At 36.1% G+C, this 18,144-nt stretch overlaps 1 protein-coding gene and 1 pseudogene across 1 annotated transcript; one reads left to right on the forward strand and one right to left on the reverse strand.

Annotated features, from left to right (window-relative positions):
- Window positions 1-433: 433 nt before the first annotated feature.
- LOC109053656 (IQ and ubiquitin-like domain-containing protein) lies at window positions 434-10,656 on the reverse strand. Its single transcript, XM_042715531.1, has 12 exons — window positions 10,154-10,656; window positions 7,789-7,923; window positions 7,387-7,554; window positions 7,139-7,314; window positions 5,757-5,912; window positions 5,452-5,662; window positions 4,357-4,532; window positions 3,466-3,636; window positions 3,187-3,363; window positions 1,863-2,111; window positions 1,219-1,404; window positions 434-831 (listed from the first exon to the last, which is right to left on the reverse strand). The coding sequence occupies exons 1-12, from the start codon at window positions 10,443-10,445 to the stop codon at window positions 655-657; spliced, it is 2,274 nt and encodes a 757-aa protein (XP_042571465.1). The 5' UTR covers window positions 10,446-10,656; the 3' UTR covers window positions 434-654.
- A 1,084-nt stretch (window positions 10,657-11,740) lies between these two features.
- LOC109053631 lies at window positions 11,741-17,143 on the forward strand (annotated as a pseudogene).
- Window positions 17,144-18,144: the final 1,001 nt, after the last annotated feature.

Below are 18,144 nucleotides of genomic sequence, written 5' to 3' on the forward strand. Positions count from 1 at the left end.
TTCAAAAGGAGACGCAGGAGGAGGTTCTTGACCTTTTCCTGTAATTGCAGATCTTAGATTGCTCACCTCTTGATTAGATCTAGACTATATATCATTTGCAAAGGCCTAATTAAAACCTCTTGAAGTGTTCCCAGAAATAACTTTTTAAAACATTCTTGTGTGGAGTAATCTTTGAGGGATAATCTACTTTTTTATCAGACTAATCTCAATCTTTTTTATCCAGCTTACTTTGTACTCAAGACTCAAAAACATGCTAATGCTGCATTTTTCACAGGATTGGAGTGTCGCAACTCTTTTCACTAATTAGTATTTTACAAAATACCAATGAAGCTGAAAATTAAAATAAAAATTATAAAACTTCTTCCTCAATTACTGTCGAATGATGAGTAATTAGCATTAATGAATGATCCTAATGAATGGAAAACAAAGCAGAGAGAAGCAAAAATTTTAATGATCAGGCCGTATTGCACAGTGCAGTGGAGTAGAGACAAAAAAACGGCTCTGCTACTCTCAGTTTTAATTAACATATAAAATATTCAATTTCTATAAATGATCTTGAAGAAGGTTTTAGATCTCTATACTTCACTGTCTGAAGTCCACAAATAGCGAAGCTACATTAGTTCCTGAGCGCCCCGCAGGATTGTGGGTAGCCTCTTAGCGATTCTGCTTGGTCGCCTTGGTGATGGGCTTGGAGACCAGCAGGTTGCTGAGTGCAGCAGGCTGTATCTCAGTGTCGTGCAGACATTCAGCCATCGCAGGAATCTGGGAGAAGTACTTTCTGGCCAATGCGTGTTTCTGCTTGACATTACGGATAACTACCACATCGTATGCCTGCAAGTAAAAACAGCAGCCATTTGTACTGTGGAACGAATGGTTTTGCTCTCAAGTGGTGGCAGAGACAAATGTGTTCTGTATATGCATCACATGTAAACACCATCTCCAGAATTGAGCTTTGCCAGGTGTACAGTTGATATTCAAGATTTTAAAGTTCTAGCAGATGTAATCCTTGATCTTTTTTGACTAAAGCCTGATTATATATAACACTTTTGTACTATTTTTATTTTATTTTGCAATCTGCTGGTAGCTCTACTTGGTACTTAGATTAGTGCAATAATGCCTGAATATTTGATATTATGTCATATCCTGAGTTGTACTTTAAAATTTAATAATTTCTTTCAGTGTGAAGAAAAACATTCAGAGCAGAAGTGACCACAGTACCTTCTCAATATCCTCCAGTTTGAGATGTGCAGCCGCCTCGTCCTTTGTAAGGAGGATGCAGTTCCATGGGCTCCAGTCCAAATGCTTTTCCCAGCGCACCAGCAGTAAATCATGAAGGTCTTTCCAGCCGCTCAAAGCAGACTGAGCCCCCCACAGCACATCCACAAGGTACCGCAGGTCCTGCTCCTAATGAGAACAGGAAGCGTCTTGAACACAGCATGAACTTGGTGTTCTATTCCACTAAAAGCAATTTTATTACTGCATTCTCAACCAAAAGAACTACTAAGACTGTTTAAAATCCTGTAGACTCACATGAGATTGTACAGAGACACAAAAAACTGTAATCATTTCAGTAACTTAGAAAAATGTGGTTTATTCTACATTAGGGTGGTCCATCCTGATGGTGGTGGCCATCTTAAAATCACATGACAAATAGTGTCTTTGATAAGTTAATAAACAAAGGCATAATACCTTCACACTTGTAAGTGTTAAGAGATGTATAAATTGTTTATATTGTCTAATTTCAGTCAGCAAAATGTAAACATAAAATTACATACTGCACCTTTAAAACTATTTGTTTCAATGGTGATGATGTGGAAAACAGGCAGGTTTTGGTAAAAAGTTGAAATGAATCATAATTTTACCTGCAGCAGGTAAGTGATTTTGGCTTCTGGGCCGTACTCAGCCTCAGAGTCACGCAGACATCTGAGAATGTTCTTGTAAAGAGAGAAGTCTTCTCTTCGACGGGCCTCATTGTCTAAATCCATGCAGCGGCGACAGAGGCCAACCGCAGACGCATTAGTCTTCAGAGCAAAGTCAGTGGAAGACTGATACTCATTACAGCCACGACACAAATAAATGTTCTTTTTCAGGTTGGCAGGATCCCGAGGCACCTGTGGAGAGCAGCATAAATAATTGTTGGTTTCAAGGAGAGATACTGTAACGGAACCTGTGGGGGGGGGATGGGGGCGGATTTCCCCCCCCTGGTCTTATGCATCCCTGCCTCTGCTGAATAACTTTTATCCCCAGGTGGGGATAAAAACATCAATGCAAACCCACTCTGACGTCCAGATCTGAATCAAATGATTCGCGATACGATTGGAGCGCTTCGATGAATCACTGCGACGCAAACCAACTGATTTGGAGTTTCAAAAAGCTCCGTTGTGTTCTTTGCTCGCTTTCTCTAAATTTGTTGTTCGAATAACCGTTTACAATTAATAGGCCTAACGTAGGCTTACAATGTTTTTATTAAACTGAGATCACACTAAATACAATTTCCGTCGTATTAAAAACATTTGATCAAAATTTTCAAATGCACCCCCCACTCTGTTTTTTTCACAAATCGCACCCTGTTCAGGTCGGCAGGATCCCGAGGAACCTGTGGAGAGCAGGGTAAATAATTGTTGGTTTCAAGGATTGAAGTACAGGGTGAATTTCGCAGTTGAAACCAGCTCATTTGAGTCCAAGTCAAGACCGAGTCCAAGGCCATGAAAATATTGACTTAGACTCGGACTCGAGGACCCGAGACGAAAATCAACACCATGAAAATATGGTCTTGGACACGGACTCAAGGACCACGACTTATACCATAAAAATACAGTCTTGGACTTGGACTCAAGGACATATGGTATGAATCAGACTCAAGGATCAAGACCAACACCATGAAAACATGGTCTTTTTACTCTAACTCATGGACCAATACCATGAAATTATGATCTTTGACTCTGACTCAAAAAGCAGGACCATTAAAATATGGTCTGGGACTATGACTAAAGGAACCAGACCAAGACCATGAAAATATGGCCTTAGACTCGGACATGATGACCAAGACCACAATCATATTTCTTTGTCATGGACATAACAATGGGAGCATGTGGACTTGGTCTTGCCTTGGACTTAACCCTCTTCTGGTCTCTATCTTTACTTGAAAGAACTAGTCTTGACTACAACACTAGTTTAGCCACATACCTGCATAAATCTGGACACCTGAGGGTTGAATGCAGGAGTTTTGATGTACTGGAGGAAGAGGGTGGCAATCCTCTTTCTCAACCCCTCCAGGTTGCACTTTTTAACGCCCCTCATCAGCAGGTCCACCTCCCTGTCAATCAAGTCCACTATGTCCTGTGTTAGCTTGCAACTATGTTCCTGTTCACAAGAACATTTTAGAAATTAGATGAACAAATACAGTATACAGTATGCTTTTAGGATATTGTTTATATTTTGTCTATATTTTGGACTACAGCTTACCTTTACGGTGTGCTTGAGAGTGAGAAGCACATCCAGACGTTCATCCTTTGTGAACTGAGTCTGGGTAATGCTACTGTATAGGTCTCGCAGCTCCTTAGATCTGAGAGTAAACTGTGTGTCCATCTCCGTCACCTTTCCATCAAATGCACGCCATTTCTTTGGCTCTGCACACTGAGGAGAAGACAAACACAATAATCTTTGCAGTTTTTCCATATTTTGCATTTAGGAGGATGTTAGAACTACATCACTCTTTTTATTACTATTATTGTTATTTTTATTTTTTGCTTAGAGATGTTTATATTAATTAATATTATTTATTTGGTTTTACTAGATAATGTTCATCTTAATATAAAACGTCTAATTAATAAATTAATGTTTACTTTCAAGAACATTTTGTTTACTTATTTCCAGTGTAAGATCTGGGTCATGAAGCAAAAATAGTAAAAAAAAAAAAAAAAAAAAAAAAAAAAAAACTTCTATAGATGAAGTAAATTAGAACAGCCTGTAGAATGTCTGTTCTGACTTTTGATCTAGAATATTATCAGTTAGTTATCATTAGCCACTTCTCACAAAGTGATGTTAAATTTCATTACACTGACATTTCTAGCAGTGTTACATTAGGTTAAGCACCTTGCTCAAGGACACAAAGGTAAAAAGTTGTTCTTCTACCTCACAGATTTATCATTTATAAAATCCGATTTTTTTTTAATATTTACTAAATTATTATTTACTTTTATTTAAAAGTAATATTGTGACAATTGTTTTTTTGTTTTTTTTTAAACAATTAAAAATTGGATTTTTGCTTTATTGCACTGTGAACAAACAATAGGTTTTGCTCTAAAGCAAAACTGCATGCTCATAATGAGACAGCCGATTAGCAAAGATTAACACCTTGTTGAGGAAGGCTTGTATGGCCTTGTCCTGGTTCCTCGTGCCTGCAGCCATCCTGTGCCTTTCGATGGAGGAGATGAACTGGGTCTCTTGCTCCAGTAGAGAACACAGCGCTGCCTTTCCCTCCGCACCAGATAAGGTGACACTGATGCGTTCCTCTTCCTCTATCCTCCATTCTGACACACAGAGATAAAGAATGAGAACATCACACTATCTTATATCCAAATCGTTGCGCACATTACAACACATATATCCCATAATTTTTAAAACAATAATCTGAAAAAATTAAGCACTGAATCTGATTTATCCAATTTATATACACTGCCATTCAAAAGTTGGGGTAAGATTGTTTTGTTTTTGAAAAAAGTCTCTTAAGCTCCCCAAGGTTGCATTTATTTAATAAAAAATACAGTATAAACCATAATACTGTGAAATATTATTACAATCAAAAATAACTGTTTTCAAATGTAATATATTTAAAAAAATGTAATTTATGTCTGTCATGCAAAACTAAATTTTCAGCATCATTACTCCAGTCTTCAGTGTTTAGTGTCATGTTATTTTTGAGATTTTTATATGATGTTAATTTGCAGCTCAAGAAACATTCATTTTTCTTAGCAATGTCGAAAAGAGTTGTGCTGCTTAATATGTTTGTGGAAACCCTGACACATGAATAGAAAGTTCAAAAGAACAGCATTTCTTTGACACTGAAATTGACAATTTTTTTTGACCATTTCATGTATCCTTGCTGAATAAAAATATTAATTTTTTACAAAATACATTTTTAACCACAATTTTGAACAATAGTGTAAATGAGTAAAAACACAGTATTTAAATATATTTTACTTCACAAAATGAGAACAGTCTGTAAAGGGACTGAGTTATTATAACCGGATCATTTGCATGAACTGACTGAACCCACCTATTGAATAAAAACTGCATCTATCTATGTGTTCATGGAGTTTCAGGAAGACCTGTTATTAAAATAAAGTAATTTTTTTGCAATTCTATTGGGTGATTCTACACTCTTCACCTTTAAGTTATCAAGTTTAAGTATCATTGCTACTTGTAGTTAGTTACTACACAAACACTCACTTTTCAAGGCATTATAAAGCAGATCAAAATCTGCCTTTGACTCTGGATTCATCCTGCGGTGATATTCATCTCTGATTTGCTGCTCTTTCTCCTCTTTCTTCCTTCTCTTTTCATTTTCTAGCCATGCTAGATGCTGCTCTTTAGCCTGTCTCAAGCTGTTAGTGAAACACTTGGCTAGCCAACGCCTGACATATGACTGTAGTGTAATGACCTGAGGAAAATAAACACACATACAAGCATTTTTCATGAACACTGAAAGCACAGAATGAACGCAATTCCCTCTCAACCCCTCCAAACACACGTACAGCTCTCAGTCTCTTGTTGTGATACTCTCCTGCAGTGATGTAAGTCCCTGGGGTGATGAGTTTGTCCTCCATGTTGGACACATAACAGCCGATTTTGGTCATCTGAGTCGAGGCGTTCTTGGAGCACTGCTGATCCTGGTTCTTCAACTCAACCGTCTGTTTAAAGGGAAAAGAAAATTAGAAGTATGCACTGCAGTCAAAACGGCAACCCAGATTTGAAGCCACGCTGTGCATTTATTTGATCAAAAATACAGTAAAAACGGTAATATTGTAAAATTTCATACAATGTAAAATAACTGTTTTCTGTTACTGTATTTTAAAATGTAATTAATCCCTGTGATGCAAAGCTGAATTTTCAGCAGCCATTACTGCCAACGTATGTTACTGTATTTTAAAATGTAATTAATCCCTGTGATTAGTGCTCAAGAAACATTTATTATTATTATTATTATTATCAATGTTAAAATAGCTGCTTAATATTTTTGTGGAAACTATCATACATTTCTTCAAGATACTTGATAAATAGAAAGTTCAAAACAGCATTTAAACATCTTTTGTAACATTATAAATGTCTTTATTGTCATGTTTAAATAATTTGTGTCCTTGTTGAATAAAAGTATCAATATATTTAAAAAAGTGTTTTATTGCTTCTGTTTATTTTGTGAAAAATTTTTTTATTGGTTTTTTTTTTTTTGTGTTTATTTTGTTAATTGGAGAGTGTACTTTATTCACAAATAAATAAATAAACAAAGCAAACAAACAATGTTATGTTTTATAAAATCCTACAGTTTCATAAATAAATAAATAAATAAAGCAAACAAACAATGTACTAAATTTTTTTATAGATGTTTTTGATTTTTAAATCCAATTGTCTTGACATTATAAAGTGAGCTGATGTTTTATAAATCATGAAATATATGGGTAACCATTTTTTTTTTTTTTTTTAGATTTATTTTTTGTTCAAATGTTTGTGTTTTTTTGAATGTGTGTGTTTTATAAATAATTAACATTTGATGGATAATTTTTATTTAAGGGATTACTTTTATTTATTTTAATATACAATATTACATTTTTTATAATAATATTACAATACAATATATTTGAAATATTATATATAATACATATTTTATGCACAATATATTTTATATAATTAAAAGTTTCATTAAATAGTTATTTTTCATAAGCAAATGCATTATATGCCATTCTTCCACTAAATGATCCTTTAATTCAATGTTAATGAAATTGAGGCAAAGAGATGAAAGTTCAGTCCATTTAAAGTGTTTTATTACTGTGTAAGGTGTCATTCGCTCATAGTGGAAATCAGCATCCAAGACTGGAATTATTTATTTTATTGTGTGTATGGTGTGTATGTGTGCACACACCTGTGTATCCCTGCTGTACATCTCAACGCCCCTGTCAGGCCTCTTCTTGGGCATCGTCTGTACAGCAGCATGATGATACTCTGCTTTAGTCACCTTGTGACAGTATCCTCCCAGAAACGCCTTCCGTCGAGTGGCTCTCTCGATCTCCACCACCACGTCCTGATACAAGTCTGTGTCTAAGCGAGAGACTTGTCATAAAGGCTTGTCTGTCCTTGTGATGCTTTAGTCAGCTGTAACTTTGTTTGTACCTGTTTGCACTCTGACAGTGATGACATCCGGCATGTTGTACTCCTGTTGTGGTTTGATTGGCCTCATGAGGTAATTCTCCGGGTCTAGTGAGCTCATCTCAAATTGGATCATCCCATGTGGCTGCACACCAATGTCCATTAGCGTCTGGTCATCATCCACGCTTTTTTCTAGAAATAAATAACTAAAAATCATCAGCGGGAATTTAATGCGCTCTTGGCAACATTATAGATTAGGATAATTGGGACATTTTTTTTTCAGTCATATCAATGGCAAAAAGTGTCCCAATTTACCTCAGCTCATCTCTACAGTATTGTACAGTATGTTCTTTTATTCTCAGAAATGTCAGAATTTTTCACAATTTCTCCTACGAAGGCCACTTTCAAGTATCTTTTGCATCTTACCGTCTAGAGTGATTTGTATAATGTCAGATGGGACCCTCAGCTCTAAGCTGAAGTATTTTTTCAGATCCAGGATTGTGAGGCCAATAGTGAAGGCCACCGTTATCATGTGCCTCTCTGGCATCAGCAAGATTTTAACTGGAAGAACAAGAAACACAAATACATTAGAAATATAAATATTCATATGAAAAATAATTAAGGTATAAAACAGAGAATGTGCTTAATGTTTATTGACATTTTTTGCAAAAAAAAAACTGTAATGGGATTGGATGGTAATACCATTTTTTTTTTTTTTTTTTACCATGGTACTAAATGACTGCCATATTCCTATAACATGGAGCCTATAACAGTGTTATTTGGGTATTGTTTATATACAGGTGCATCTCAATAAATTAGAATGTCGTGGAAAAGTTAATTTATTTCAGTAGTTCAACTCAAATTGTGAAACTTGTGTATTAAATAAATTCAATGCACACAGACTGAAGTAGTTTGTCTTTGGTTCTTTTAATTGTGATGATTTTGGCTCACATTTAACAAAAACCCACCAACAAATTAGCCTCATACCTCATAATACCAATAACAAAAAAACATTTTTAGTAAATTGTTGACCTTCTGGAAAGTATGTTCATTTACTGTACATGTACTCAATACTTGGTAGGGGATCCTTTTGCTTTAATTTCTGCCTCAATTCGGCGTGGCATGGATGTGATCAGTTTGTGGCACTGCTGAGGTGGTGTGGAAGGCCAGGTTTCTTTGGCCTCAGTGGCATTTTTTGGTCTCATGTTCTCATTTTATCTTGATAATACCCCATAGATTCTCTCTGGGGTTCAGGTCTGGTGAGTTTGCTCAGTTTGCAATGGACCAGGTGCCAAATCCTGCTGGAAAAATGAAATCAGCATCTTCAAAAAGCTGGTCAGCAGAAGGAAAGCATGAGTGCCCAAAATTTTCTTGGTAAACGGGTGCAGTGACTTTGGTTTTCAAAAAAAAGGACACTGGACCAACACCAGCAGATGAATGCACCCCAAATCATCACAGACTGTGGAAACTTAACACTGGACTTCAAGCAACTTGGGCTATGAGCTTTTCCACCCTTCCTCCAGACTCTAGGACCTTGGTTCCTAAATGAAATACAAAACTTGCTCTCATCTGAAAAGAGGACTTTTGACCACTGGGCAACAGTCCAGTTCTTCTTCTCCTTAGCCCAGGTAAGATGCCTCTGACGTTGTCTGTGGTTCAGGAGTGAGTTAACAAGAGGAATACGACAACTGTAGCCAAATTCCTTGACACGTCTGTGTGTGGTGGCTCTTGATGCCTTGACCCCAGCCTCAGTCCATTCCTTGTGAAGTTCACTCAAATTCTTGAATCGATTTTGCTTGACAATCCTCATAAGGCTGCGGTTCTCCCGTTTGGTTGTACATATTTTTCTTCCACACTTTTTCCTTCCACTCAACTTTCTGTAAAACATGCTTGGATACAGCACTCTGTGAACAGCTAGCTTCTTTGGCAATGAATGTTTGTGGCTTACCCTCCTTGTGAAGGGTGTCAATGATTGTCTTCTAGACAAACTGTCAGATCAGCAGTCTTCCCCATGATTGTGAGGCCTAGTGAACCCATCTAAGTGACCATTTTGAAGGCTCAGGAAACCTTTGCAGGTGTTTTAAGTTGATTAGTTGATTGGCATGTCACCATATTATTATTTGTTTAGATTTGTTTTTGTTAAATGTGAGCCAAAATTATCACAATTAAAAGAACCAAAGACTTAAACTACTTGAGTCCACGTACATTGAATTTATTTAATACACAAGTTTCACAATTTGAGTTGAATTACTGAAATAAATTAACTTTTCCACAACATTCTAATTTATTGAGATGCACCCGTATTATTATAGTTTTTATTAATATTTGAATGGACATTTATTTTTAGATTTTCTTATTTTAATCTTTAGTAATTTAGTCATTTTTAACTTTTTTATATTTCTATTTAAATGAATTTTTATTTCAGTTTAAGTTTTTATTTATCTTATGAATTCCTATTTATTTATAAAAGATACATTTAGTTTTTCATATAATGTTTTAATTTTATTTCTGCTTTATTTTAATTAAAAAAATGCTTTTAATAGTTCTAGGTTTAGTTAACAACAATAACCCTCCTCCAAGACTACTAGAATATTACCATGGTACATGGCCAAAAACAATATTTTAATTAGGTGCATGACCGAAACATAATTTTACCATGGTACCATGCAAAAAACAAACAAACGAACAAACAACAACAACATGGTATTACCAAAATACCACGCCCCAAATAAACATAGTAATACCACGGTATTTCTGTAAGTTTGTATTTCTGAGGTAAATAATGTTTCACCAGTTGCTGTTGAGCTTCCGACATCACTGGATGAAAGTGTCTGGTTGGATTCACTTCCTTGTTGGTTTACATCGTCTTGGTCTCTCTGGTCTTTAGTTGAATCCGCGATATTTTCTTCTTGTAAAAGCATGTCTGTGGCTGTACAGACGTCCACTTTGATCTCGTGCGTGGATTTAGCATCCTCGTGGTCTTCATGAACTTCAGTATCGCTCTGAATGACTTCTTGTAACATCCTTTGCTCCGCGGCGCAACTGGCTTCAGGACTCCCAGTTTCACTCTCCGGCTCTGACATGGCAAATTTATTACACCTAAACGCTTAAAACATTAACTTCACTCACAACACGATTTCTTTTGATATTTTTGAAAGGAATTTTACGGCGAAATTTTTATTAAGGTTCAAAATATATCAGTCGAGCATAGGTTTACACTGACTTGAAAGTGTTTGACCGCTGCTATGGTAACCACGGTGCCACTAGTGATGTCCGATTCGCGAATGAGTCGTTCTCTTGATCCGATTCTTTTTAAAGATTCTGTTGAACCGATTCACAAAGCGTTTCAAGTCAAGTCTGCTTTATTGTCAATTCTTGCACATGTACAGCACATACATACGGAGAATTGAAATTGCGTTACTCTCAGACACATGGTGCATACAGATCACACTAACAGTAGAGCCAAAAAATCCAGATAGATACAGATTAAATATAAAATACAACTATACAAATAAGGGCATGTAAAAAATAATAAAAATAAAAATAAAGTTAAATAAAGCAGTGCAAGGCACATGGCTGATAGAGTGCAAACCAGTGAACCAACAGTGCAGATAAAAAGATTGTAGTGCAAAAAGTTTATTCAGTCCGATTAAAATGATAAAGGGCTCAGAGAGCAGTTCTTTTATTTAAACTGACTGAAGAGGTAGTAGAATGATGTCAGTTCTATGCTGAATGAGGTAGTGAGCAGACTGGATTTGTAATTGCACGGGATTTGTAATTACAGTTTGTAATTGAACAGGATGACTAAGTTTAGGAGTAATTGAAACTCTAATATTGTTAGCAATTTATTTTGATTTAACATTTAATTAACATTTAAAAATGGGAAAGAATATGGTCAATTACCTTTACAAAACTGCCCTTTGCAATAGCATCAAAGGCTACTTTATGTATGTATATGCAAATATATAGGCTATATAATAGAATAAGTAAAAGAAAAGTTCATTTTCTCATGTGATATCACCTCCCAGAGTATGACAACATATTTTATTCAGGTGTGTGTTGCCTAAAAGTGACTACAATAGAAACAGACTATATCTAATGGAATGGCATTTAATCCATGGCATTTCACTGGCAATGAAAGCAGGTCATGCTTGGATATAAAAGCTCATGCCACTTGGGTGTAAGAAACTTGACCTTGATGAGTCTTGTCACATAGGTGAGCCTGCAGCTATGCTTACTGAAAAGTTCCTGTTTGTAAATATAACTCATTTTGTTGGACTTTGCTCTGATTAGCTCAAATAGTCATTGAGGCTGTTATTACATGGTCTCTGATTCATGGGACATATTTTTTTTAGATTGGCATGTTATATTGGACAGGATGAATGAAGATGAATTTACCGATTATCTAATTCAGCTGACCATTGAAGAGTCTTGTCATGAGGCATTTGCAATATCGAAAAATGGGTACGTATGTTCAACATAACATCTTCTAAACCAACACTTTGGTTTGACTGATTGATGGGTTCTTTTTTATTATATGTATATGTTTTCATGGAAACTGAATAATTAAAATAGCAAAAAGCAATACATTCTCTCAGAACATTGTTGTATTCTTGAATCCACCAGTGATGAGAATTTGAAACTGCTGGCAGCAATCGAGACAGGTAATGGATCAATGCCAAATATTCAAATAAAAACTTCAAATATTTTATTTCTGTTCTATAGCCATAAACACGAAAAGATACTTGAGGTTCCTCAGATTGCCACACTTGCTGAACCCCCTGGAGAACCTCAGGACCCTTCTGAAGGTCCCTCAAAAATCCTATTGCAAGGGTTTCCAAACTTGGTCCTGCAGGGCCAACATTCTGTAGAGTTCAGCTCCAACTTTCCCCAACAATCTTGAAGACCTTGATTACCTTGATTCAGGTGTGTTTAACTGGGATTGAGCTAAACTCTGCTGGACAGTGGCCCTCAAGGAGCAAGATCGGACACCCCTGTCCTACTGTGCACTCAAGATACTTTAAATTATATTTCAAGTGCTAAAAATTTTTTAACCCCAATGATGGAGTTAGGATGAAAAATTCCTTAGAGTTCTTGCAGGAACTTGTAGGTTCCTTCTTGTTGAACCTAGAGGTTCTAGCGGTTCTTCAGAGGGTTCCACCAGTGTAACAATCTGAGAAACTCCTAATGTTGCCGCAAATGTATTTTTAGTTTTTACAGTGAGATTTTTCCATATTGATATAGATTCATCAAGATGACACTGTACATGTGATACAGGAAATCTTGGTGTAGAACAAAGCTATTACATCTGTAATCCCTTTATGTACCCTAAACATAAGGTGATACTGCAGTCATCCGTGAGCTCAGGCAATTTCCCACGGCCTTCAAGGAAGTGGACACTAGAGGATTCCTACCACTCCACCGAGCCGCCATGCAACCATCAGGGAAAGTACTGGAGACAATTCTGGGTGAGTCCTTAACATTGATGGACACAATTCTGATAGAAATGGAAGGGTTGAAAAAGTTACTGAGACTGTATATCAGACATATATATACTTTACATTTGGTTTTGAGATATTTGATATAATATAATCCACAGGCTCCAGCAAGCCAAACTTGGAGGAGAAAGGTAGGAATGGAGAGACTGCCTTGACTTTAGCCATTCAAGCTGGACTGGAGGAGAATGTTAGGATTCTTCTGGAACATGGAGCACTACCACATAACCCCAACAGCAAAAAGGAATCTCCACTTCAGCTGGGTGAAGTGCAACTTACAGTATCTGTTGATTAGTTGCCCTGTTGATGGTACCTGCTTGTACTTTCCATAATAACTATAATTGGCTTCTTTATTTCACCCGCTGTAAGAGTCCGATCTTATCAAATGGTGTACGCTCTCATTGCACATGGAGCTGCAGTGGATCAGGTATGTTCTAAGAGGTGGACGGCACTGCATGAGGCAGCCCAGGTGGGATGCGTTGACATCTTAATGCTGCTGCTGAGACGTGGCGGCCAAGTGTCAGTGAGGGATTGTAATGGAGAGACACCACTGAGTGTAGCAGCAGAATGTGCCAATCTTGAAGTCCTCCAAGTTCTCATTGATATTGGTGAGAACCTTTGATCTCACAAATGAGAGAAAGATTAAACAAGGTTTGTCGTAATTGATTTTATTCCATCCATCTTGACAGGAGCTGATGTGAATGCGCAGTCCTGTAAGGGTGAAAGTGTGCTGATGAATGCAGCTGGTTCTGGAAACCCAGACTGTGTGGATCTTCTGCTTGAATATGGAGCCTCACCAAACTTGGCCAGTTTGACTGGGCATCTTCCAATTCATCGTGCAGCCTTCGATGGGCACTACCTGTAAGTGTAGAATACTAAAATATCATTAACGTGAGGATTGTTGGGTCTTTTTTTAACTGTTGGCATTTATGGCCCAGTGGAAACACTTTTTCATGCTCTCGCTAGTTTAATTTGTCCACTAACAATGTCTAACAGTGTGTATAAATCACTGGATATTCTATCCTTTTTTTAATTAATGAAAATTCTCACCACAGTGTCATTTACACCACATCTCAGATCATGTACTGTTTAATCGTCACATTTTTAATATATTTGGATTAAAATGGCAGACTTCTTTGTCTTGCTAAGTCTAATTTCAAAACTAGCATTTAGTGTATTATAAATACAGACATATATCATATTTTCACATTTTTTATATAATTTGACAAAATTACAATTTGACTGGAAATAATGTACAATTCTGTGATGTTCAGCTTGATTTTCTCCTTTTTATTCTTCACATAATTTCATAAAATTTTACTTCCAGATCTGGTAAACAAGCACAGTAACAGTGACTAAACAGTAACTTATAATAATAATAATAATGGGGGAAATTCTAGCTATTTTTGGAAAATACAGAGCCCCTAAATGGACATTGGAAAATTGGAAAAAATAAGATGGGAGGAAAATTTATATTTCAATGCTTTTGCGTTTTCTCATAAAAATACTATATATATATTCCTCCCACCTCATTTTTTATCTCCATCACAAAAGTTTTGTGAGCAAACACAAAGTTTCTTGAGGGAAGGGAAAAGTTTTACGGTGTGTGCATTTAAGATTATCATAGATTAATACATAAAAATCAATTTTTTTTATGATGGAATTGTTGAAAATCTACATAAAAAAGGAAAAGGAAAAGGGAAAATTTTAAAATAAATGCTGACATAGAATAAAGTTTCCAAAGTAAGATTAATGTGATATCAAAAGTAACTGTTTTCATTTTAATAAAAAAATCAACCTCTGTTAAGAGTCAGAGTAAAAAGTAAAAGTGATCAAAACAAGCGTACACACGTATACTAACCTGCGTCATACTGATTCCATTTTCAGTGTGTTAAAAATACTGATATCTGTCACAAGCAAGATGGCTCTCAAACAGTCTGGTCAGAGTCCAGTACACTTTGCTGCAGATGGAGGTCATGTGCAGTGCCTGCAGCTCCTGGTTGACAGCGGTTTTGATGTGAACGCTCTACTTGACCAAACCATCTCCGAGAACTACAGTGACATGCGTAGGAGTGCCCTTTACTTTGCCGTCTCAAATGGAGATGTAACTTGCACAGAGATGCTGTTGAAGGCTGGAGCCAAACCTGATCTGGATCCCCTGCAGTGCCTCCTAGTGGCGGTGAGAGCTGGGATGTATGAGATTGTCAGGATTCTCCTGGCCAGCCGAGCAGATGTAAACTGTTACTTCACTGAGATCAACGACACAGTGTTTCCCACTGCCTTGCAATACTGCCTGAAGGACGAAGAGATGATCCGATTACTTCTTAATAATGGATATGACGTAGACAAATGTTTCCATTGTCACCATGATTTCCATTTCAACATGGTGTTTGCTTGGAATGACATGTATCTACATGAACAATGTTGTGGCGAAGACAAAATACCTGTGAGTTTTGGGCCTGATTACTATTGTGTACAAGGTTCTGTTCCACAGCCTACATAGACAACAGCCTACATAGACACAGTCCTGACAGAACCACTTTTTCAAATAGCAGCGTAGAATAGTTGGTCCTACATTTGTTTTGAACTAGGGATGTCCTTATCAGGTTTTTTGTGTCCCCGAGTCTTTTTCTGATCTTTCGATCTAATATTGCGAAATAAGCTCACTCAATTTACTTATAAACGCAAAAGGAGACAACAGAAAACTGTACAGGGAGCAGCAACTTTTGTGTCTGCTCTGAAAGCTGCAAAACTACGCTAATGCATTCGACCACATGAGCTACAAAATATACTACAAAAGCAATCCAGTCTTATGCATTTTCGACTACCTCTGGAAGATAAGCTCAAAACATTTCAGACCCAGTTTCCATCTGTATTTAGCAGTGCCCACTTCAGTTTGACTAAAATGCATCTTGAGGTGTAAACAGGGCCAAAGATAGCTCTATGTAATTTAAATTTGACTGTTTCACCTAATATTTTGTTCACTACATATTTTTTGTGATTATTAGTGTATTTTGGCATTATCTTTGCAACGTGCTAAGATCAACAATGTCCTTTCTCCTCTCATCAGTCATTGTGTCCCTGCTCATTTGCATAAAATTAAATCTTTATTGCATCGGTCATTGTAACTCAAAAATGTCTCAAGCACCACCTCTCATTAGAAATGAACAACTTTCGGTTGGTGTCTAATTGTCCATGTTGGGGAAAGTTTATTTCAAATTTAAGTAATGCATTACAATATTGTGGTACTCCCCCAAAAAGTAACAAATGATGTTACTTTTTATAGAAAGTAATGGATTACATTACTTTTGCAATGCTTTTTCTCACCTCAGCCGGCTGTAGCTCTCTGGCTCTTTCCATTCAATACAGCAATCGCTGGCACTAGGTTTTGGAACAGAGTAAAGACACTTTAATTGAACATTTATTTATTTAGTAATAGTTTACAAAAAATATTTGTTATCATTAGGTATCACAAAATAATGAAAAAATAATAATTTACAGCATTTATAAATCTGGGTTAATTAAAATTTCTACATAAACAAGTACATTTTAACCTTTAAAGTTTTACAAATGAATATTAATTAATGAACTGATGAATTAATAAATATTTATAAATAAACATTAACCTAGAATATTAAATGCTGTCAAAAATGTTATTCAGTGTAAGTTCACTGACTATAACTGATCATTACTGTACGTGTTCCCATTTATTTTATATACCTAAATTATTAATATTATGACATTTAAAATGCTATGTTTATGTTGCCGTTACATCACAGTTCTGTGACTTCATGAGTTTGTGCTGCCTGGTTGGCCTGTCTGGACGAGTGGTACTGATCCTCCTGGACTATGTCATCTGTGTCCCCCTCTGCTCACGACTGATATCCATCCTGGAGAAGCAAAAGGAGTGGGCAGAGATATGCACCATCTTGAGTGAGTTCACTAGGTTCACTTTTAATCATTTATCTGTTCAGCTGGTCTTTTTATGACATATGTGAGTCTCATTCTGGGTCAAATTAAGAAACTACAGCTCACAGTCTCAAACTGACCAAATGCATGTGAGAAGATGTTGTCTAGCAACAGATCGATGGTTCTCTAGTCTCAGGGAATGCAGACTAATAGCTTCTGAATTTGTTCCAGGCAACCCACGATCCCTGAAGCACCTCTGTCGTCTGGAAATCAGAAAACACATAACCATTAAAAGACTCCGTAATCCCATTATAATGGATTGTTTTCCACCTCTGATTAAAAATTACCTGCTGTACCAGGAATAAGATCTGACTTGATCAGTACAAATTTAACAATGAATTTAAGTTTTCTTGTCTGAAATGTTCTGTCCTATTATCTTATTGTCAGTTTTATCAAATATTTATTGATATAACAATTTTTTTTTATACACATAATAACTGTTTGGGTACCAAATTTGAGCTGAATAGATTAAGTATTAGATCACAAATAGCATTTTATAATGTATAACATGGTGGCATGGCAACATGGTGAATCCTATATTGTACAGTGATTAAAATGATTTTGTAACTGTCTGTGAAACTAAATAAAGTGCACTTTCATATGTCAGTTTGGCAGAGTCAGTGTGTTATTGTCAAGGTTTCTTCTGCTGTGCTGTAATTTATTCTTTGTTTCATCTTCTAAACTCCTTCAAAATGCTTTTGAGTCAGAACAAAACTATCCAAGGCATTGTCTATTATCCCACTCTTTCCATTTTAACCCTCACAATTGTCTATAACACCCTGCATTTTTTCAATTAATTTTTAAACCATACAGTCATAACCACCAAACCTGAAATTTCACATTCGTATTTATTCTTTCATAATCCAAACTCATAAAGTCCCATTTTTTATTCCTTCATTCCTTTTGACCAAGTAGACTGAAAACCAACACATATCCCAAGACTTGTAAAAGATTAAACATTAAGACAATTGAAGCATTTTTCAAGCCACTGTGGGGATTTTCCAAGATTTTTTTTTGCTCTAGTTATTCATTGAACACATAGTGGCTATAATGCAGTGAGTCTGGGATTTCCCCTGCTGCAAAGTTATGTCTGCACTGTATACAGTATATCAGTAGCTGCACTCTGTATGGGTCAATTACATTTATAGAAGGCTATAAATATGTATACTGTATACAAACATTGAAAATTAGTGGAATTGCAGTAATTGGTATTTAGTGTCTTAACTTGAGATTTTTAATTTTTTTTCTTTTAATTACAGGTATTTATTTGCACCTGTTACTAAAAGCCTATATTTTTATGCACATAAAAAAGATCAAG

The sequence above is a fragment of the Cyprinus carpio genome, chromosome A25 (genome assembly GCF_018340385.1).
Source record: "Cyprinus carpio isolate SPL01 chromosome A25, ASM1834038v1, whole genome shotgun sequence".
NCBI classification, from domain to species: Eukaryota; Metazoa; Chordata; class Actinopteri; order Cypriniformes; family Cyprinidae; genus Cyprinus; species Cyprinus carpio.